Source organism: Camelus ferus, chromosome 16 (genome assembly GCF_009834535.1).
Source record: "Camelus ferus isolate YT-003-E chromosome 16, BCGSAC_Cfer_1.0, whole genome shotgun sequence".
NCBI lineage: Eukaryota > Metazoa > Chordata > Mammalia > Artiodactyla > Camelidae > Camelus > Camelus ferus.
The window spans coordinates 41,269,006-41,292,350 of record NC_045711.1 but is presented as its reverse complement, the minus strand read 5'-3'; the positions used below and the strand labels follow the sequence as shown (position 1 = coordinate 41,292,350).

The following is a 23,345-nucleotide window of genomic DNA, read 5'->3' as shown; positions in this document are numbered from 1 at the left end:
ATCCCTCTTGTCCTCACCATTTGCAATTATCCCTTTACACAGGATGCACCATAAATTAAGTATAAGCTGTGTAAAGCAGTTACTGTGGCTTGTGAAAGATCCTGTGCGGACAGTCATGTTTATCTGTAGTGTTGATGTGCTGGTCTCTAAATTTGATTTCAGTCCAAAAGAATATCCGCTAAGGATGCCTTAGCCCACCCCTACCTAGATGAAGGGCGACTACGATATCACACGTGTATGTGTAAATGTTGCTTTTCCACCTCTACTGGAAGAGTTTATACCAGTGACTTTGAGCCTGTCACCAATCCCAAATTTGATGACACTTTTGAGAAGAACCTCAGTTCTGTTCGACAGGTTAAAGGTGAGTATCTTTTTTGGCGTTCGGCCAGGCAGGATGACTAGTAACATTTTCTCCCATGTGGCCGGGAAAAGCTGAGACCTTAATGGAGATCCAAGTTCCTCAATATGTTTATTTTACAAACTTGCATGTGACTGTTTGTCCAGGGCATATATGCCAAGAAAGCGCTGTGTGTTATAAAAACACTGATTTAAAATTATATCTAAGGGAAGGTCAGGCAGAGGAATGAACATTTTGTTCTTGTTTTCAAAGCTGACTTATTTAGTGAGTGTGACTCAGCGTATTTAATATGTATTCACTCAGTATGATTTCATAGAATGAAACATATTGGACTTTTTTATATAGCATGCAAAGTTCTAAAAAGGATAAACATCCACTGAGGGAATCATTCCTTGGATGCGGACAAGAGAAGGAAGTTTCTGATAGTCCACTCATAAAATTTCCTGACACGATCTCCAATTGGGGTGGGGGTGGGGGTTAATGACATCCAAAATCCTGAGTAGTTTTTAAGTGTCTGCTCTAGGACATTTTAGAAGAGAGAGTAGTCCCCAAAGTAACCAGTCTGAAACTATGTACCTAAATACCAACTGAGGTTTTTAAAGTGATTTTCAAAAAGGCAGTAATTACCAGCAATTTAGAAGAGTTCATTTGTAATGCCAACCCAGTGGAGTCACTCTCAAATTTATAGACCATTTTACTCCTCCCACTGACGGGGTTTCCAGCCCATGTAATGCCATTTTGGTGGTGGTGTTTTTTTTCCTATGTTTAGCAGCAGCTGTCATTTTGGTTTCAGGAAAGTTCCACTGGATTCTGCCTGATAGATGACGTGTGTGTTTGATTTAACTAAACCACTAGGAAATGCTGTTCACATGCTGGTTAGAGTTAACCTAAGAATCCACTGCTCCCAGGCCTGCAAATTGGCATGGGTTGTATGATGTTTGTTTTCTCCACAGAAATTATTCACCAGTTCATTTTGGAACAGCAGAAAGGAAACAGAGTGCCTCTCTGCATCAACCCTCAGTCTGCTGCTTTTAAGAGCTTTATTAGGTAACTATATGTATGTAATTCTAACTTTGTTGTTAGAATTAAAAGGATGCCATTGTGGTTTTGTTACTCAGCATATTTCTGGTTTTATTTAGATTAGATAATGTACATAAAAGGGCCAACAGAAAGTTTCTGTTATGAGTTTTGGCTTTAGTCAAAAGCATATTAAAAATGTAAGCATGCATTTTTCTTCCAGCTCCAGTGCACTGTGGCTGCTGTGGCAGTTTTTTCCCCAGATGAACATTATGCCGCCTGATCATGTACATGGGGATCCTCCTTCCACAGTGAGGCAGCCACTGTCCTGGAGTTGGACATGGTCATCTCAGCTCCCACTACATCCCCACCACCTTAATAATAATTGCAAGAAAATTGTATTTTATAGGTGGACAGCTGGTGTATCCTATTTAGAAGAGAAGCCAACAGTCTTACTGGTTAAAAAGCTATAAACTTCCTTCAGGACTTAACAAGCCTCATTCTCTTTGTCCTTTCCTTCTCCATTTCTTTTTCCCTAACTCCTTGTATCAGTCAAGGCCCAGTCAGTAGAAGTAGAAAGCCAGTAATATGAACAGGAGAAATTTAATAACAAGAAGCATTAACTAGGAAAAAAGATGGTGAACTACTAAAAGGCATGAAAGGATTCTGAAGAGTCCTGGAATAGCACATGCAGAAAGCAGGTCCTCCTTCTGGACTGTGGGAGCGTGAACAAGGAAGAGTGAGAACTTACAGGAAGCCCCTCCACCCAAGGCTAATAAGATTTGGGCCTCTTTGGAGAGGATCTGGCTGCCACAGGAACACAGCATGAGGGTGGTGAAGAAACTTTCCAAAAGGTGTGGGCAGAGCTGGTTCATCAAAGAGGCTGCTGGGCCTGGGTTGCAGAGAAACTTGCCAGAAAGTTTGGGTAGATCAAAGCTGGACCTTCCACGTCAAAAAAAAAAAAAACAAAAACAAAAAAAACACAGGCCAGAATCTGGAAGGGAAGCGCCTTCCTAATGCTGTGGACTTGCAGTGCCCTTCCAGCGCCCTCTGTTGACAAAGGCTAACATCAAGCCAGGTGGTGAAGAAGGGTGAACAGGGTCTGGCTCGGGTATCACAAAGCAGAATGAAGGGTGGCTTTGGATCTGAGAGCCCACACTCTACCTGCCTTTCTCCCTCACCCCTTTCCCTCTGTTCCCTGCTTCTCTTTCCCTTCCCCTCACTTTCAGTTGGCCTTGAGCCAGCATTGAAGTTGATTAAATTTACTGAACCAAAGTCAACAATTTTTTAGAATTTTTAAATCAGGTGACTTTCATTCCTTCCATGTATTTTTCTGTAGAAATTAAGTTGCATTTTCACTTCTCTGTGGTTTAAAATTCCTTTAATATTTTCCCCTAAGAGTCAGTGATCCAGTCAATCAGGTGTTTTAATACCTTCCAGGTGCAAGTTATTCATTATCCTGGGCCCCGAAGAAGTAAAGTGATTACACACAACCCCCTCAAGTTTATAGTCTGGTTGGCAACATTAGACAGACATGTGAAGTAACTGGTAAAAACAGATCTGTGGATAACAAATGATAAATGATTATCAATTAAAACTTGATAAAAGAATGCTTATGAGGCTCATTCAAAATAGGTCCCCACTTAAAGTCACCTTATTTTGAGAAGCTAGTTTTAAATGGCTAATTCTGTATCCTTTGAAGTTATTTTCCTGATTGAGTATAGGCATTATTGTTTATAATAGCTATCATTTATTATGAAGTAGGCACTGTGGAAAGCACTTTACATATATTATCCTATCACAATATCCTGTGAGGTGGATAGAGTCAGCCCTTTCCAGGAGAGGAAAAGTGAAGGGATTTGCTCAGTGTCACACAACTAGTAACTGACATGCTGCTTTCAAGCCCATGTTATTAGCCACTATACCATATACCACTGTATCATACTCCTATGGATACAGAGCCTTAAACAATTTGAAACAAATGCAACTTTGCAGAAGTGAAAAGAAACAAATAAAAATCCAAAATGGACTTTATAATTTTTCTTTAAAGGAAGAAGGGAGAACAGGCAGCAGTGAATTGCCCTGTTGCCTTTTGTGATGCTACAACTGATTTCACTGTGTCTCTGATTTCTTCCAGTTCCACTGTTGCTCAGCCGTCTGAGATGCCCCCCTCTCCTCTGGTGTGGGAGTGACGGTGGAAGATAATGTACTACTGAAGATGTAATGTAGCTTTCCACTGGAGTCTGGGATTTGCAATTCTGGAGGTTAATCATGCTTGTACTGTAATTTTACTAATGAAGTTTTAAATTAACAACCACTACTTGTATGATATGAATAATATTTAGAAATGTTACTAGACTTTTAATCCTGTAAAGTGGTTGTGCTTTTAGAAGAAAAAATATTTTACCCAGAGTTGCACATGTTTTATGAATTTAGTGCAGCTGTTATGGCTCACCTCAGAACAAAAGAGAATTGAACCAAATTTGGGAGTTTGGGGTTTTGTGTTTTTTGTTTTGTTTTGTTTTTCCTCTTTAAAATGAAGTGAGATTATTCACACACTCACACACAAACACACACACACACACACACACAGTCAAACATTTAGATATTTGAGCCATTCCTGAAAATTTGGGGTTTTCTAAAACTAAAGAATCTAGAAACCTTGCCTGCGACCAATCATGGAGCCACATGAGCTAATGGTGGCTGCACCTGGGGGGGGGGGGGGGGACCGGGGGAGGGGCATGCCACCTAATGATCAAGCCCTATAATTAGCTTCTCATTAGAGCCGTGACGGTGACGTGTGCTGTCTAAAATCCAATGTTGTGGGTAGAGAGAATGAGTTTGTGACTAGGAGAGACTAAACTTTTGTTTTCCTTACCCAGTATAAATATATATATATATATTTAATCTATTTTTATTAGAAGTTTTTCTGCTCTTTCTTACATAAAAGAACCTCCAAGCATGCATCTTTCATGTGTGTAAATAATTCATTTCTGGGCTAATTTCAAAAGAATCCCAATTGCTGTATAGAGAGAGAACTAGCTTGCACATTTTAGGTCTGTGAAATTTTGTGAGACTTTTCCTGCACTGGACAGTAAAAAGACAAAAACAAATTTTAAAAAATTTAAGCCACAAAAAAAGGCACATAAGGAATTATGTCAAATGTGTTTGTGTCCTTAGGCAAAGCTGTGGGAGTCTTGAAATGTCACAGTAGTAAATAACTTATTACTTTTTTGACAAATTCTTTTTTCTGTTGGAACACTGAATTCTTCTGTGCATATGTATATATGAATACAAATTGAAGGCCTCTACCTCCTGGAGTTATACAACTTGGCTTGTTTACCTCCACATGCTGATGATGACTATTTTTTTTTTTAAGTTCAATGTGGAGACTTGAAACTTGAATGTCCCTTCCAACTTTTATATTAAAAATAAAAAGACAAGAAAATTGAAGATCGTTTTTCACCTGTACAAGGAATACTAATGGATCGTCTTAAAATTGGTCTAGGAAAAAACCTTGGTGTGTGTTATGGACAATTAACTGTTAAAGTTATTGTAAGTTATCTGTATTTAGCAGAGTATTTTCATCTTGAGTGATCTGAGCTGAATTTGAAGACTATTAATAAGTTATGTTTGGAAGTTTTAACTTCAATGAAGTAATTATTTGCTGTGAAAGAAACAAACATTGAATTACTAAACAAAGATGGTGCAATATCTTTGTTTTTTTTTTATGAGGCTCCTGAGAATCAACCCAACTGAAGCATTTCAATTCACTTGAATGAGAAACGTGTTTAGTATCAAAAGAGCCCAAGAAGACACTGGTGTGAAAGGTACAATCTCAGAGGTTGGTCAATTACCGTGCACACTTACTGGTCACTTTGTACAATGTAGATTTGAAGTACAGTGGTGAAAACATTAAATGTGACATTTGAAAAAGTTGTGTCATATGTGTTATTTTCCTTTGTTTTCTCTTCAGTACAGTTTGTTTCCCGAATTTGCAAAGTTTTGGGACATTTCCTTTTTATATTTACATTTTGATCTTTGAGGAAATTAATTGTAGGATTTTTTTTCAATCTTCCCAGAAACTTTAGATTACCAAAAACATATTAGAAACTACGTTAACCAATGTCAAAGATATTGTGATTTAAAATATATATATGCAATTTGAACGTCTTTCCAGACCTTAGAGTGTAATCCAGTGGTTTTCAAACTTTTAAGAATCCTATTCTCATGTGAAATCAAACTCCAGCGTAGTGGAGTCCATTGTATTAAATAAAGTGGACTGCTCTGGATGCAGCAGACTGCTAAGGGGGCTTGATCCCCTCCCTTCTCTTCCTTCCTGCCTCCTGACCCTGGCAGCCCAAAGGGACTTTCAGCTAAGGAAGAAGTCCCAGCTGGGTGGTGGCATAATTAAGACCTGATGCCAGACTGCCTAACTTCAGAATACTTTCCCTGAGGCTGGATAAAGCAACGTTACTCTTGGGTTTTTAGATGGCATGTGTACTTCTCCCTGTGTTTTCCTGATGTAGCAAAATGAATGCATTTTTTTCCCCTGACATAGGCGGAGTTGACTGTTCTAACTTACATAAACTAATACTAGTTTTTTTATCCAACAAACTTTTGAATAGCTACTATGTGCAAGAATTACTTATAAGGAAGCCTTGTTAATAATGCTTAAATAAGAAAACTAGTTTATCACTTTCAAGAGTATTATGAGTTAATTACACATGTAACACTTTGAAACTGAAGTTCTTTACACATTAAGTATTAGAGAAAAATATATTAACCTGTTCTCACTGGAACCTGCTCATCTAACCAAGGGATTTGTGCCTTATTTTATTTAAAATTGTTGATAATTGCAAAAATGTGGAATTTCCACAGCCAGTAGAGTCAGTATGGACAGGTACATTAGGGCTGTAATCAGCTGCAATTTAAGTATAAGGACCCAGAAGATAGAATCTCTTATGATGGCTCATAAGGTTTGGAATTTTTACTTTGTTTTTCCTCTGTGGTATGTCATTTTTAATATTACTTTTATATTAAACTAAAAGTATATTAAAGAATAGAATGCAAAATTTACATAGATCTTTAAGGCAGCTCTGGGGGTCTGTTCTCATGTGCTTTAGTAATGCCCAGACAGCACGGTAGTAAGTGGACACTTTCAGGGTCTTCTCTGCAGTATCTGACTCTCCACCTGTCCTTCCCTAAATGGTCTTTCTCTCTTTTAGAGGCCACAGCTCTCCCTTACAGGCTCCTTCCCCTGCTGAATCCTCACATGTTCTCTGGGCTAGGGATCAGTCCTAGGTTTTCATCCTACTTCAAAGCCAAGGGTTCTTGGCTTGGCTACTGAGTTGAATCACCTGAAGAACGTTCAGGAATTCCAGTGCCAAGCCTGCACCTCAGAATCTCTGGAGGCAAGATCAGGCATCAGTTTTGTGTTGTAAGTTTCTGTCTTTGTTTTCTTAAGTTCTCCAGTTGATTCCAATGTGCAGCCAAAATCTACTGCTAAGGGTCTATTAGAAATTTCCACTTGGGTATCTTACAGGCATCTCAGACATGTCAAAAATGAAATTAATAATGTTTCCTCCTCCCTACCCACATTTTATTATTAAATCATTCTCACTTCCCCACTAGCTCTTTCTTTTTTCCCCTTCCTAGACTAGCAAAATGGTTGAGGCTTAATCTGCTAAAGCCACTCTCAACATTTCATGAAGAACTGTGGAAGGGAAAGGACTTGTGAGTATGCTTGGGGTGTGGGGGACAGAGTTGTGTGCTGAGCTGGGCTGTAGCCCCCCTCTTCATATTAGGTTAGGACCGGTGCCAGGGTGGTGCTCCTGGCAGCACAGCACCAGCTTTTCTTTTTTGGCAGGTGAGATGGAACAGAAGGACTCAGGTTACAGTGCTCCATCTGCTCCCTGCCCCCAGCCCTGGGCCTGGGCTTCACCGTCCACCCGTAAGTTACATAAGCCCGAAATCAGAGACCTCACTCCCATCTCAACTCCAAAATTCATGCACATTTGGCCTTCCATTCTTTAATGTACTTTTATCTCAATGTTTAAAAATGTAAAAATGTTTTTATCTCAAAGTTAAAAAAATATGTCATATGGTGGTGACACACCATAAAGGAAAAAACAAAAATATTCCAGTTAATAAGTCAGATGCTATTGAATCTTGTTTTCCATTTTGGAAATCAGGGCTGAACTGAAGTGACTGATACTGCTCACCAAATTTAACATCCAGTTTCTACTCTCTCAGGTTTAAAATATTTTGAGAATCAAATACATAAGCGATAACATTTTCCCCTGAACTTTTAAGTGACTTTTATCAGTGAGTGAACAATGCCCAGATACTTGGAAAGAAGTGGTAAGTTACAATTTTTGGGGGGGTTGCTGTTGGTAGAATTTTTAACAAGTGGACCTTCTTCCTAAAAGGTCATTGTTTATGCTGGGTAGCCGACTTCAGGGGTCTCTGATACAGTGGTCAGTCGCCTACTGTCTCAGGGAGCTACCCATCAAAGATCTCTAAGTAAAGAAAGATTTTTTTTAACTTATGTTTTAATAGTAATACTAATTTTCACAGCTCATCATCCTTACAGCCAACTGTTATAAAAATGTCTTAATATATCATGGTTTTCTTTAAATGAGTGGCTTTACCTTAAAGTTTTTGAGAATGCTTATCCTTGAGAAGAATAATCCTGTGAAGACAATATTGTGAGTTCCTTTTAAAAACTGTATTGTTTGTGTGCGTATTAGTCATACATTCACAAGGTACAACCTACAAAAGGATGGTGAAAAGGAAATCATTCTCCCTAGAGGCACAAACCACTGTTTACAATTTCTACGGATCATTCCAGAGATAGCGCTGCATAGTCAAGCTTATATATTTTTATAGGAGTGACTACAATATGTACACTGTCCTGCGTCTTGCCCTTTCCATCTGATATATGTGGAAGGTTGTTCCACATGAACACACGTAAAGCTAAAGCTTTTGAGCCATTTTCTTTTTATAAAGGGAAACAACGAATAACTTGAATTTATGACCTCTTATCTATGTTTTCTCCTTTGTCATGACATGTTTCTCCATGAAGAAAAATAATTCAAGATAGAACCAATTTAACCAATTTCCCCCCCCAGGTAAGCCATTGCTCATATGTGTAGTACATGTTTTCTAAGTCATTTTTTATTCTACTACAAATTTCCTTAAAAGACAAGTATTCAAACCACATTTTGAAAAAAACTAACCATTTTTTTCCATCCCACTAGACACACTGAAAAAATCAAGAGGCATTTAGCTGTACAAACTTTCTCACTTTTGCCAGATTCAGATGTGGCCCTCTTTACTCATTTGTGCACCTTTTCTCACTTCGTACTACTTGCCAAAATTCATTATTCAATAGTTCTTCAGTTGTCTTACCAACAAGGGCCTTAAAAATTAACGTCTTAATATACATCATCATACAAATGGCAAATAAAGACCAACAGAATAACCAAATCAGGCTTTCATCTAACTATGAAGAATCAGCTTAAGCTGAGTTTTGCAACCAGTTGGGTTCATATATTTTTGAGTACAGCAGAAATTTTTGAACTTGTATTTCCAGCAATATAAATGATTAGGTATTCTAAAAAAAAAAAAAAAAAAAAAGACTCTGAGGGAAATAGTATGGAGGTTCCTTAAAAACATACAGAGTTATTATATGATCCAGCAAACCCACTCCTGGGCATGTATCCAGAAAAGACAAAAGCTCTAATTTGAAAAGATATGTGTACCCCAATGTTCACAGTGGCACTATTTACAGTTTACTTTTTAGCCAAGATAAAGAAGCAACCTAAATGTCCATCAACAAATGATCAGATAAAGAAATTGTGGTAAGTATATACAATGGAATACTACTCAGCCATAAAAAACAATTGACATAATGCCATTTGCAGCAACATGGATGGACCTGGAGATGATCATACTTAGTGAAGTAAGTCAGACAGACACACATCAATATGATATCACTTATATGTGGAATCTAAAATATGACAGAAGTGAACTTACTTACAAAAATAGGAAACAAACTTATGGTTACCAAAGGTGAAAGAGGGGAGGAATAAATTAGTAGGAGTTTGGAATGAGCAGATACAAGAGTGATCAGATACACACATACTACTATATATAAAATAAACAACAAGGTTCTATTGTATACCATAGGGAACTATATTCAATACCTTATAATAACCTATAATGAAAAAGAATATATATATATTCTTTATATATATATAAAACGAATCACTACGTAGTACACCAGAAACTAATACAACATTGTAAATTACTTATACTACAATAAAAAATGAAAGCTAAAACTTCTGAAAACTTACCCAATATACATTACGTTGTATACAGTAAAAATACACAAATGCACAGAAAGTAATAAAAGATAATGAGACTCAGGGATACAGTGAAGAAGGTTGAATCTGTATAAAATTGAAATTCCAAAGATAAAAGGTTAGAAGATAAATAAATAATAGCTGAAATTTTCTTAGACTTGATAACAGGAATCATTGAATTTAGGAAGCACAACAAATCATAAGTGGGATAGACAGCTTTAGTGAAACTGCAGAGTGACAAAGAGGTGGTCCTAAATGTACAAAGAAAAAATTGCCAAAAATAACACATTGAAACTTCTCAAGAGCAACAGCTGAATCTAGAAGACAACCAAAGGATATAGTCAAAGTTTTAAGAGAAAATAACTGTTCACCTAGAATTATAAACCAACATGTAGTGCAAAAACATAAAGATCTCTTCAGAAAACAAATTGTTTATTATCAACACATACTCATCAAAGGCAATTCTAAAGGACGTACTTCAAGAAGAAAGAATAACTACAAGCAGATCAAAGCAAGAATGAACAAGGAAACTGGTGAACATGTGAAGAAAATCAAGCAAACAGACTGCATACAGCAAAAATAATGTCTAGTTGAAACGGGGATAAAATTAATTAGCATTCTTTAAACTAGGATACAGATATCCCTGCAGATAAATGAAGACTCTCCAGGAGGTGCATAGGCACATACATTGTTAAGAATCAATTTCAACATGTTTTCTACCCATCCCCAGTCTCCTTCCAGCTATCCTTTCCACCCCCACACTTCATAATCACCTTTATCACACTTTACAAAAGACGTACTTCTCACGTGTCCTAAATGTTACTGTGACACAATGTCCCTTTGTGTAAAAACTTTTTGGGCTGCCAAATAAAGGGACAATTTGGGGGTTGGGTTGGTTTTGGGGGGGGTAAATTAAGTATATTCTAGGAAGAGTAACTCATTGAGAGAGAAAACCATTTAAAAATTTACATATAAGGCTTTTCTGGTCAAGATAGCTGAGTAATAGGACCACAAGCTCACTCTCCTCACAGCTACAACAAAACTACTACCAACTGCTAAACAACGCTGCCCCCCCCCCAAAAAAAACAGGCTGGAACCTTGCAAAAAAGATCTTCAACTGGAAACAAGGAGGGAACCATAGCAGGATGGTAGGAGGGGTGTGCTCACAGTATAATCTGGCCCCGTACCCCCAAGGTGGGTGACCCACAAGCCGAAGAATAATTAAGTCTGAGTTCTAAGCCCCACATCAGGCTTCCAATCCAAGGTTTCTGACATTGGAAAGAGGAAACCCCAGGACATCTGATTTTGAGGGCCAGTAGGGCTTAACTCCAGGAGCCCCATGGATCTGGGGAAAACAGAGACTTCATTCTCTTGGGAAGCGTACACAGAATTTTGCATGTGCCAGGTCCAAGGGCAGAGGCAGTGATTTCATAGAAACCTGGGCCAGACCTGCCTGCTGGTTTTGGAAGGTCTTCTGGGGAGATAGGGGACAGATGCAGCTCAGCCAAGGGACATAAAAGCTGGCAACAGACGTTCCAGCAGTGTTCATCTACATGAGCTTTCCTGGAGGCTGACATCTTGATTGAATCATTAGCACCAAGACCTAGCCCCACCCAACAGCCTGTAGGCTTAAGGGCTGAGAAGTCTTAGGCCAAACAACAAACTGAATGGGAACACAACCCCACCCATCAGCAGACTTCCTAAGCCACAAATGCCTCTAGATACAGCCCTACCCACTAGAGGTCAAGCTTTACCCAGCAGTGGGCAGGCACTGACTCCTGCCAGGAAACCTGCATAAGCCTCTAATCCAGCCTCATCCACCAGGGGGCAGATACCAGAAATAAGAAAACAACACTCCCAAAGCCTGTGGAATGAATCCACAAACACAAGCCAGACTCTGCACTGGGAACACCTAGACCATGGCCCTTGGGTGATGAGAGGAGTGCACTGCTGGGACACACAGGATGTCTCCCACAGAGGGCCACTTCTCCAAGGTCAAGAAATGTAACTAACCTACCTAAAAACAAATAGAAAGATAGACAATATGAGGCGGCAGAGGAATATCTTCCAGGCCAATGCACAAGATAAAATCCCAGAAGAAATAAGTGATGAGGAGATAGGCAATTTATCTGAGTTTAAAGTAACGATGGCAAAGATGTTCAGAGAACTTGAGAGGAGCATAGATGCACAGAGCAAAGTTTTTAGCAAAGAGTTGGAAAATAGAAAGAATACCCAGAGTTGAATAACAAAATCACTGAAATGAATAACAGAGAAGGAACCAAGAATAGTCTAAGGAAGACAGAAGAATGGATCAGTCAGCTAGAAGACAGATTTGTGGAAATCACTACTGCAGAACAGAAAAAAGAATGAAAAGAAATTAGGACAGTTTAAGAGAATGCTGGGACAACATGAATCGCACTAATATTCGCATTATAGGGATCCCAGAAAGAGAAGAAAGGACCTGAGAAAATTTTTGAAGAGATAATAACTGAAAACTTTCCAACTTGGGAGAAGAAACAGTCACCCAAGTCCAGGAAGCACAGAGAGTTCCACACAGGATCAACCCAAAGAGGAACAAACCAAGGCACATAGTAATCAAATTGAGAACAATTAAGGGTAAGGAGAAAATACTAAAATTAGCAAGAGAAAAGCAACAAATAACATACAAGGGAACTCCCATAAGTTTACTAGCTGATTTTTCAGCAGAAACTCTAAAGGCCAGAAGGGAGTGGCAAGATATATTTAAAGTGATGAAAAGGGAAAACTTACAACCAAGAATACTCTATCCAGCAAGGCTCGCATTCAGATTTGATGGAGACATCAAAAGCTTCACAGATAAACAAAACCTAAAAGAATTCAGCACCACCAAACCAGCTTTACAACAAATGTTAAAGTAATTTCTCTAGTCATCAAACCATAAGAAAAGAGAACAAAAATAAGAGGAAAAAAAAAAAAAAGACCTACAAAAGATTGCTTTGGCAATTCGAGGTCTTTTATGGTTCCATATAAATTTTGGAATCGTTTGTTCTAGTTCTGTGAATAATGTCATGAGTATTTTGACGGGTTGCATTGGATCTCTAGATTCCTTTGTGTATTGTGTCCATTTTGATAATGTTGATTCTTCAAATCCAAGAGCACAAGATATCTTTCCATTTCTTTGTATTGTCTTCAATTTCCTTCATTAGTGTTTTACAGTTTTCAGAGTATAGGTAACCTCTAGGTATTTTGTTGTTTTGGATGCAATGGAAATGTTTATGCCAGTTAATAAAATTATGGTTTTTGAAGTGAAAAAAAAAAAGTGAATGAAGGGCCACAAATGGCAAAATATTCTTTTTTGTGGGTGAGTTGTACTCCATTGCATGTATGTGCTACATTGTGTTTATCCATTCATCTATTGATGTGCATTTAGGATGCTCCCATATCTTGGCAATTATAAATAATGTTGCTGTTAATAGCAGGGTGTATGTATCTTTTTGAGTTAATGTTTTTGTTGCTCTTGGATATATGCCCAGGAGTGGAACTGCTGGGCCATATCGTGGTTCTATTTTTAGGTTTTTGAGAAACCTCCATATTGTTTTCCATAGTGGCTACACCAATTTACTTTCCCACCAACAGTGTTCAAGGGTTCCCTTTTCTCCACATCCTTGCCAACATTTGTTATTTGTGTTTTTTTTTATTTTGGCCATTCTGACAGGTGTGAAGTGATACCTCATTGTGATTTTGATTTGCATTTCCCTGATCTTAGTGATGTTGAGCAACTTTTCATATGCCTGTTGGCCACCTGCATTTCCTCTTTTGGAAAAGTGTCTGTTCAGTTCTTCTGCCCATATTTTAAATGGGTTGGTTGTTTGCTTTTTAATTGAAGTACAGCGGATTTAAAATGTTGTATTAGTTTCTGGTGTACAGCGTGGATGGACTTGGAGGGCATTATGCTAAGTGAAATAAGTGAGAGAAAGACAAATGCTGTAAGATACCACTTACATATGGAATCTAAAAAAATACAACAAACAAGTGAATATAACAGAAAAGAAACAGACTCACAGATGTAGAGAAGGAAGTAGTGGTTACCAGTAGGAAGAGGGAAGGAGGAGGGGCAAGATGGAGGAGGAGGATTAAGAGGTACAGACTATCAGGCACAAAATAAGCCACAAGGATGTACTGTACAACATGGGGACTATAGCTAATATTTTATAATAACTATAAATGGAGTATAACCTTTAAAGTTTGTGAATCACTATACTGTATACCTGTAAGAAATAATATTGTATAGCAACTATACTTCGATTTTTTAAATGCTATAAAGTAAATGCATAAATAAAATTTTTAAAAAATAAGTGCTACGTAAGACCATATTGCATATTGGATAAGTAACAATACATATAAATTAACCAGCAGGAATTATTTTTGCTCTTAGATATGTATGGATGTCAAAAACTATTTTAATAAAATATAAGTAGCATTTTAAAGGCCTATATACTGAAACTATGTTTTAGGAAGTTGTTGAGGATTTTTATGTCAAAGATAACATTTAAAAAACTCCTGGAGTTTGAGATTTACAAATGTTAGCCACTATATATAAAAATAGATTTTTTTTTTAAATTTCTTCTCTATAGCACAGGGAACTATATTCAATATCTTGTAGTAACCTTTAATGAAAAAGAATATGAAAACTAATATATGTATGTATATGCATGATATTGTGCTGTACACCGGAAATTGACACATTATAACTGACTATACTTAAATTTAAAAAACAAAAACAAAATACTCCCAAACATGTAGCATCTACTAATTGTCAATACACCATACTAAAAAACTATTGTATTAACTGATTAGGCAAATATTGGGGAGAAATCAATTTGCTTTATCTACTACTTTAAATACTATATGTACTATTATAGGTTGCAACTAATTAAGTAAGACTTCAACTGATAAAAAAAATAAAGTAAAATTTACATATATATACTGTTCATTGTTTCTAAGAACAGTTTAGAGCTTCAGCTTTTTAAGCTTACATAGTTATCAAAGGAATAAAGGCAACCACAAAATAAGAATCAACAGAATGCAGTAATCCAATCAAAAAGGACAGTCAAATGTACTTACCTATACTCAAAAAATCAGTCTTCTAAGTTATAAATGTAAAGAGACAATTTAAAACAGTTTTTGTTTCTAAAGACCTCACTCACTCCTGTCAAATAACACATCAATCCCAAAAGAGAACTCCTGGAAAGTATAGCAAAGAGAGCATTAGAAAGAAATATTGAAACTGGAAGTAGTTTACTTCACTCAGACAACAAATTCATGGCACAGCTCTGTCTTGAATTTTAGAACTGAGATTTTTTTTTAATGGAAACATGTATAAAATGAAGTCAGACTTTTTCCAACAGAAGGTAAATCTATTTTGACTGCTTGGTTTGCTAATAAGGACTTTCCAATCAGTTTATACAGTAGTCATTTTTCCACAATTAGAATTAGGTGGAATCTGCAGCTACTAAGTTCTGATAAAAATTAAATATAAGCAAAATATTTAAATATCAAAATTAAATATAAGTAAAAGATTAAAATATCAAAAAATGTCATACAGATGTTGGAGAGAATATAAGAACATGGAACCCTTGTGCACTGCTGATAGGAATGTTAAATAGTGTAGATACCATGTAAAAGTGTGACAATTTCTCAAGAAAAATTAGAATTGGCCTTTGATCCAGCAATCCCACTTCTGAGTATATACACAAAATAATTCAAAGCAGGAACTCAAACAGGTATTTGTGCACCCATGTTCATAGCAGCATTATTCACAATAGCCAAAAGGGAGAAACAACCCAATGTCCATCAATGGATGAATGGATAAATAAAATACCGTATACATGTACAATGGAATATTATTCAGGCTTAAAAAAAGAAAGAAATGAGGGACTTTGGCACAATGGCAAAATAGAAGGACGTGGAGCTCACCTCCTCCCACAAATACATCAAAAATACATCTACGTGTGGAACAATTCTCACAGAATACCTACTGAACGTTGGCATATCTCATACAACCAAAGCTGCGAGAAAGATCACCGCATAACCAAGCAGGATAACGGGGGTGGGGGGAAGGAATCAGGATGGGACCTGCACCCCTGGGAGAGAGCTGTGGAAAAGAAAAGATTCCCTCACCCTGGGAACCTCCTTCACTGGCTAGGAGATCAGCTGGGACAGATAAAGAGCTTAGAGGCTCAGAGTGCAGCAGGCAGAACAGAGAAAGAGAGACCAGCACAGACAGTCCTAGCCACCTTGCTGCACTCCCCAGCCCAGAATGTGTGTCTGCTGGTACGTGGGGGATGCTGGGTGCTATCTACCCCCTAAAAGAATTAGAAAAAGAAGAACAAACAAAACCTAAAGTCAGCACAAGGAAAGAAATAATAAAGATCAGGGAGGAAATAAATAAAATAGAAATTTAAAAAATAATAGAAAAAAATCAACAAAACCAATAATTACTTTTTTGAAAGGGTAAATAAAATCAACAAACCTCTGGCCAGGCTCACCAAGAAAAAAAGAGAGAGGACTCAAGTAAAACAAGAAATGATAGGGAAGAAATAGCAAATAACACTGCAGAAATATTAAAAACCATAAGAGAATACTATGAACAACTGTATGCCAATAAAATGGACAACTGAGAAGAAACGGACACGTTTCTAGAGACATACAGCCCAACAAAACTGAATCAAGAAGAAATCGATAATTTGAACAGACTGATCACTAGAAATTAAACAGACTCTGTAATTTAAAAACTCCCTGCAAATAGAAGTCCAGGACGGGATGGCTTCACTGGGGAATTCTACAAAACACACAAAGAACTTACACCGATCCTTCTCAAACTCTTCCAAAAGATTGAAGAGGAGAGAATACACCCAAATTCATTCTATGAAGCCACAATCACCCCAATACCAAAACCAGACAAAGACACAAAAAAGGAAATTACAGACCAATATCTTTAACGAGTATAGACGCAAAAATTCTCCACAAAATATTAGCAAACTGAATCCCACAACATAAAAAAGATCATACACTACAAACAAGTTGGATTCGTCCCCAGGGTCACAAGCTTCAATAAATCAATCAATGTGATACACCACATCAACCAAAGAAAGGACAAAAACTGCATGATCTTCTCAATAGATGCAGAAAAGGCATTTGATAAAATTCAAATCTATTCATGATAAAAACTCTTACTAAAGTGGGCATAGAGGGAACATATCTCAACATTACAAATGCTATTTATGACAAACCCACATCCAACATAATATTCAACAGTGAAAAACTGCAAGCCTTCCTGATAAAATCTGGAACAAAACAAGGATGCCCACTCTCACCACTTCTATTCAACACAGGATTGGAAGTCCTAGCCACAGCAATCAGACAAGAAAAAAGGGATCCAAATTGGGAGGGAAGAGGTAAAACAGTCATTATATGCTGATGACATGATACTATATATAGAAAACCCTAAAGACTCCACATAAAAACTACTAGAGCTAATCAATGGATTCAGCAAGGTAGCAGGATACAAGGTTAACATACAGAAATCTGTTGTATTTATTTACAGTAACAATGAAATACCAAAAAAGGAAAGTAAAAAAATCCCTTTTAAAATTGCATAAGAAGGAAGGGTATGGTTCAGTGGTAGAGTACATGCTTAGCATGCATGAGGTCCTGGGTTCAATCCCCACTACCTCCATTAAATAAATAAATAGATCTAATTAACCCCACCCAAATAAATAAATAAATGTCACATTAAGAAAAAACTTAGGAATAAACCTGACCAAGGAGGTGAAAAACTTACACACTGAGAACTATAAAATATTAATGAAGGAAGTTGAAGATGATTCAAAGAAATGGAAAGATATCCCATCCTCTTGGATTGGAACAATTAATATTGTTAAAATGGCCATATCCCAGATGGCCAGTGGGCTCATATCAATATCAATTATCAGAGAAATGCAAATCAAAACTAAAATGAAGTATCATCTCACACTAGTCAGAATGGCCATCATTAAAAAATCTGGGTTTGGGAGGAGGGAAATAGCTCAGTGGTAGGGCACATGCTTAGCATGCACAAGGTCCTGGGTTCAATCCCCAGTGCTTCCATCAAAATAAATAAATAAATAAGAAAAAATATAAAGCTTTTATTAAAAAAAGAAGTCTGGGTTCAATCCCTAGTACCTCCATTTAAAAAAAATTTTTTTTTAAGCCTATGGATAATGCTAGAGAGGGTGTGGAGAAAAAAGAACCCTCCTACACTGTTGGTGGGAATATAAATTGGTGCAGCCACTATGGAGAACAGAATGGAGGTTCCTTAAAAAACTAAAAAGAGAGTTACCATATGATCAGTAATCCCACTCTTAGGCATATATCCAGAGAGAGAAGACTATAATTTGAAAAGACACATGCACCCCAATGTTCATAGCAACACTGTTTACAATAGCCAAGACATGGAAACAACCTAAACATCCACTGACAGATGAATGGATAAAGATGATGTGATGTATATATACAATGGAATATTACTCATAATGTCACTAAAAAAATGAAATAATGCCATTTGCAGCAGTGTGGATGGTCCTAGAGATTATCATATTAAGTGAAGTAAGTCAGATAGAGAAAGACAGGTATCTTAGGATATCACTTATGTGTAAAATCTAAAAAAAGATACAAATTTTATTTACAAACCAGAAATAGACTTATGGGCATAGAAAACAAACTGGTTGCCAAAAGGGAAGGTGGGGGGAGGGATAAATTAGGAGTTTAGGATTAACAGATACACACTACTGTATATAAAATAGATAAGCAACAAGGACCTGCTGTATAACATGGGGAAATATATTCAATTTCTTGTAATAAGCTACAATGGAAAAGAATCTGAAAATATATGTGTGTATATATGTATGTGTATAAATGAATCACTTTTGTGTACACCTGAAACTAATATTGTAAATCAACCACACTTCAATAAAAAATAAAATTTTTTAAAATTAAAAAAAAAAATTTTTATTTAATGGCCACATTACTCAAAGCAATCTACAGATTTAATGTGACCCCTATCAAATTACCATAATTTTCCATAAAAGTAGAATAATTCTAAAATTTATATGGAACCATAAAAGACTCAGAATGGCCAAAGCAATCCTGAGGAAAAAGAACAAAGTTGGAGGCATAACCCTCCCAGACTTCAGACAATACCACAAAGCTACAGTAATCAAAACAGCATGATATTGGCACAAAAAGACATGGATCAATGAAACATTACAGAGAGGCCAGAAATAAACCCACACACCTACAGTCAATTAATCTTCAACAAAGGAGGCAAGAATATACAATGGAGAAAAGACAGTCTCTTCAGCAAGTAGTGTTGGGAAAGCTGGACAGCCACATGTAAATCAATGAAATGAGAACACTCCCTCACACCACACATAAAAATAAACTCAAAATGGCTTAGACTTAAATACAAGACATGACACCATAAAACTCCTAGAAGAGAACACAGTCAAAACATTCTCTGACATAAATCATAGCAAAGTTTTCTTAGGTCAGTCTACCCAGGCAATAGAAATAAAAGCAAAAATAAACAAATGGAACCTAATCAAACTTAAAAGCTTTTGCACAGCAAAGGAAACCATAAACAAAATGAAAAGACAACCTACAGACTGGGAAAAAAATTTTGCAAATGATGCAACCAACAAGGGCTTAATTTCCTGAATATACAAACAGCTCATACAACTCAATAACAAAAAAAAAAAACCCACCTGAAAAATGGGCAGAAGACTTAAATAGATATTTCTCCAAAGAACACATACAGATGGCAAACAGGCACATGAAAAGATGCTCAACATCGCTAATTATTAGAGAAATGTAAATCAAAACTACAATGAGCTATAATCTCACATTAGTCAGAATGGCCATCATCAAAACGTTTCCAAAAATAAGTGCTGGAGAGAGTGCAGAGAAAAGGGAGCCCTCCTGCACTGTTGGTGGGAATGTAATTTGGTGCAGCCACTATGGAAAAATATGGAGATTCCTTAAAAAACTAAAAATAGAGTTACCATATGATCCAGCAATCCCACTCCTGGGCATATATTTGGAGAAAACTAATTTGAAAAGATACATGTTCTTAGCAGCACTATTTACAATAGTGAATATGTGGAAGTAACCTAAATATTCATCAACAGGTGAATACATAAAGAAGATGTGGTATATGTACACAACAGAATACTACTCAGCCATAAAAATGAAATAATGCCATTTGCAGCAACGTGGATTGACTTAGAGACTATCATATTAAATGAAGTAAGTTAGACAGAAAGACACATATCATGATATCATTCATAAGTGGAGTCAAAAATATGATACAAATGAACTTATTTACAAAACAGGCTCACAGACATAGAAGACTTACGGTTCCCAAAGGGGAAAGGGTGGGGAAGGATAAATTAGGAGTTTGAGATTAGCAGATACAAACTACTATATATATAAAGTAGATAAACAAGGTCCTACTGTGTAGCACAGGGAACTATATTCAGTATCTTGTAACAAACCATAATGAAAAAGAATATACTATTCTTGATAGATAGATCTGTATATATTAATATATAATAATGAATATATATGTATATCTCAATCACTTTGCTGTAGACCAGAAACTAACACAGCATTGTAAATCAACTATACTTCAGTTAAAAAGAAAAATGCTGACACATGACGCATGGATGACCCTTCAAGACCTCATGCTAAGTGAAATAAGCCAGACATAAAAGGACAAATATTGATTGATTCTACTTATACGAGGTACCTAGAAAAGGGACAGAAAATAGATAAGTAGTTTCCAGGGGCGAGGAGGGAGGGGGATGGGGAGTTATGTTTAACGGGTACAGAATTTGGGAATCCGAAAAAGTTCTGGAGATGGGTAGTAACGATGGTTGCAGAACAATGTGAATGTACTTAATGCCACTGAATTGTATACCTCAAGTGGTTTAAATGGTAAATTTTACGTTTATTTTACCACAATTAAAAAATATAAAGCTGTGCTGTTCCAGAAATGGAAAGATATTTAATCATTATATAATCAATTTACTTTCAGTCTCTCTTTTCTAAGTAATAAAAAACATTTAGAGGACATCAAATCCATTGTAAACCTAATGGTTTATTTCTGGATCTAAGTTCTATCCCACTGATCTATGTCTGTTTGCCAGTTACCACACTGCTTTATTACTGCACCTCTGAAGTTTTGAAATCAGGAAGTGTGCATCCTCCAACTTTGTTCTTTCTTAAGATTATTTTGGCTCTTGAGTCCCTTGCATTTCAACATGACTTTTAGAATCAACTTGTTAATTTCTGCAAAAGGGCTAGCTGAGATTTTGATAGGGGTTGCATTTCTGTAAATCAGTTTGGGGAATATTGCCATTTTACTAATATTAAACCTACTCATTTAATATTAAATATTAAATGAACATGGAATGTCTGTCCATTTATTTAGCTCTTCTTTCATCTCTTTCAATGTTTTGTTTTCAAATGTACAAGTCTTGCATTTCCTTTGTCCAATTTATTCCCATGTAATTTTTTACGGAATTTTTTCCTTAATTTTGTTTTCAAATTATTCATTGCTAATACAGAAATTACAAGTGATTTTTGTATATTGTTATGTATCCTGCAACCTGGCTGAACACAGTGATTACTTCTAACAGTTTTAAAATGTACTCCACTTAGCATTTTACAATAAACTTTAACAGCCTCTGAAAAAAACACTGTAATCTAAAAATTTTATATAAAGCTTTTCTGAATTTCATTATTCCTGAGGGAATAATAAAAAGTTTCCAGTTGTGCTTTTTTAAAAAAAAAATTGATGCCATTTATTAAAGGAAAACGTTTTTGTTTTGTTTTGAGGGTAATTAGGCTTGGGTGTCTCTGTCCTGCCAAAACTTTTGAAAGATGTCAAACCTATTGAAAAGTAGAAAGAAACAGTATAACAAAACCCATATACCCTTCACCTAGATTCACCTGTTTTAAACATTTGCCACATTTGCTTTATTAGTCTATTAGTTTGCTGAGGAATGAAATGTGGTCTCAAAATCTCTCTCCATAGATTACTTGGCTTTTTCTATGAAACCCCTAATAGATTCATTCAAATATGCATGTATACACACGTATGTTTATTAATACTTCCTTATTTTTGTTGAAACATAAAACTTCACCCCTAATATATCTCTTAAAACAAGGACATTACCCTACATAACTACAATCCCATGATCATACCACAGACATTTAACAATTAGTATATTACCTAATATACAGGACATATTCAAATTTCTCCAGTTGTCCCCAAAATTTCATTTATAAGCTTTTTTTTTCTTCCAATTCAAGACTGAGCCAAGGATCATGTCTTTTCAGCATCTTTTAATATAGGAGAGTCCTTCTGCCTTCTTTTTCATGGCATTTGGCATTTATGAAGGTGCAAGGCCAACTGTCATGTAGCATATACTACAAAATGTGGATACTTCTAATTAGATTCAGGTTAAACATTTTTGGAAAGGCTTATTACAGAGGTGATGTGGTATGCTTCCCATCCATTAAATCAGGAGACACAAATGTTTGTCCCATTTTTGGTGATACTTAGTTGGATCGCTTGGTACCTTTCTCTTTTGTAATTAATAAGTAATCTATGGAGAGAGATTCTGAGACCACATCTCATTCCTCAACAAACTTTATCCAGCGCCATCTACTACTGAGCCCATAAAAACTAGCAACACCGCGCCTCGTGGCCTCTCACTCCCTCACCTTCCAAGATGGCCTGCACTCTGTCTATGAGATGTGCATCTCTCTGAATAAATCTACTTTTACACTACTATGGCTCGCTCTTGAATTCTTTCCTGCACGAAGCCAAGGACCCACACTTGGCAGGGGACATCGCAGAGACTCAACTGAGACCTGGGACACAGCCCATCCCCTTGCCCCACGTTTTTCCTGTATTACTTTCACACAACAAATGGCAGAGCTGAGTAGCTGGGACAGAAAAGCCTGAAGTACCATCTGACCTGTTTACAGTTAAAGTTTGCCAACCCCTGCTTTAGAATACAGTAGGAACTCCATGAGAAATATTAACTTCCATTAAATGGGCCCCTTTACTTCCACCACCAAATGTATTTGAAACATCTATCTTGGAAAAAGCCTGACTCTAATAATCCCAGCTCTTTCCTTTGTTAACTACAAAACTTCTGGAAACACACAATCTAGTATACAAATGCCAGTATGTTGCTTCCAGCCTCCCCACCCCCACCAGACCACCTTGCACACTGGAGCCAGACAAACCTTCCTAGGACACTGTTGCAATCCCCAACCACCTTGCTCAAGATCCCCCCCACTGTCCCCCTATTGCCCTGATACCAAATCTACTGGCGCTTTGCTTTCCAGGCCCAGTAACCTGACCCTTCTTCCCCAAATCAAACTTAGCTCCACTCCTCCCTGACAGCCAGGGCTGGGACCAGTAAGACATCTCAGGTGCAAAAACTTAGCCAGACACCAAAAGTTAGTAATCAGGATAAATAATATTTAATGCAATAACTAAAATTAAT

At 36.8% G+C, this 23,345-nt stretch overlaps 1 protein-coding gene and 1 long non-coding RNA gene across 3 annotated transcripts in view; one reads left to right on the top strand and one right to left on the bottom strand.

Moving 5' to 3' along the window:
- The window catches only part of NLK (nemo like kinase), a 131,826-nt gene extending 126,515 nt beyond the window's left edge, over positions 1-5,311 (top strand). The window contains exons 9-11 of one of the 2 annotated variants that reach the window (XM_032457647.1): positions 163-361; positions 1,312-1,405; positions 3,513-5,311. In XM_032457647.1, coding sequence (XP_032313538.1) covers positions 163-361; positions 1,312-1,405; positions 3,513-3,567 — 348 coding nt within the window. In that variant the 3' untranslated portion in view covers positions 3,568-5,311. The remainder of the gene's footprint in view (positions 1-162; positions 362-1,311; positions 1,406-3,512) is intronic. The other variant, XM_032457648.1, reaches the window with a different exon arrangement.
- On the bottom strand, positions 4,171-20,740 carry LOC116656810. Its single transcript, XR_004311792.1, has 3 exons — positions 20,492-20,740; positions 7,363-7,368; positions 4,171-4,182 (listed from the first exon to the last, which is right to left on the bottom strand). It is a non-coding gene; the product is annotated as an uncharacterized LOC116656810 (long non-coding RNA).
- Positions 20,741-23,345: the final 2,605 nt, after the last annotated feature.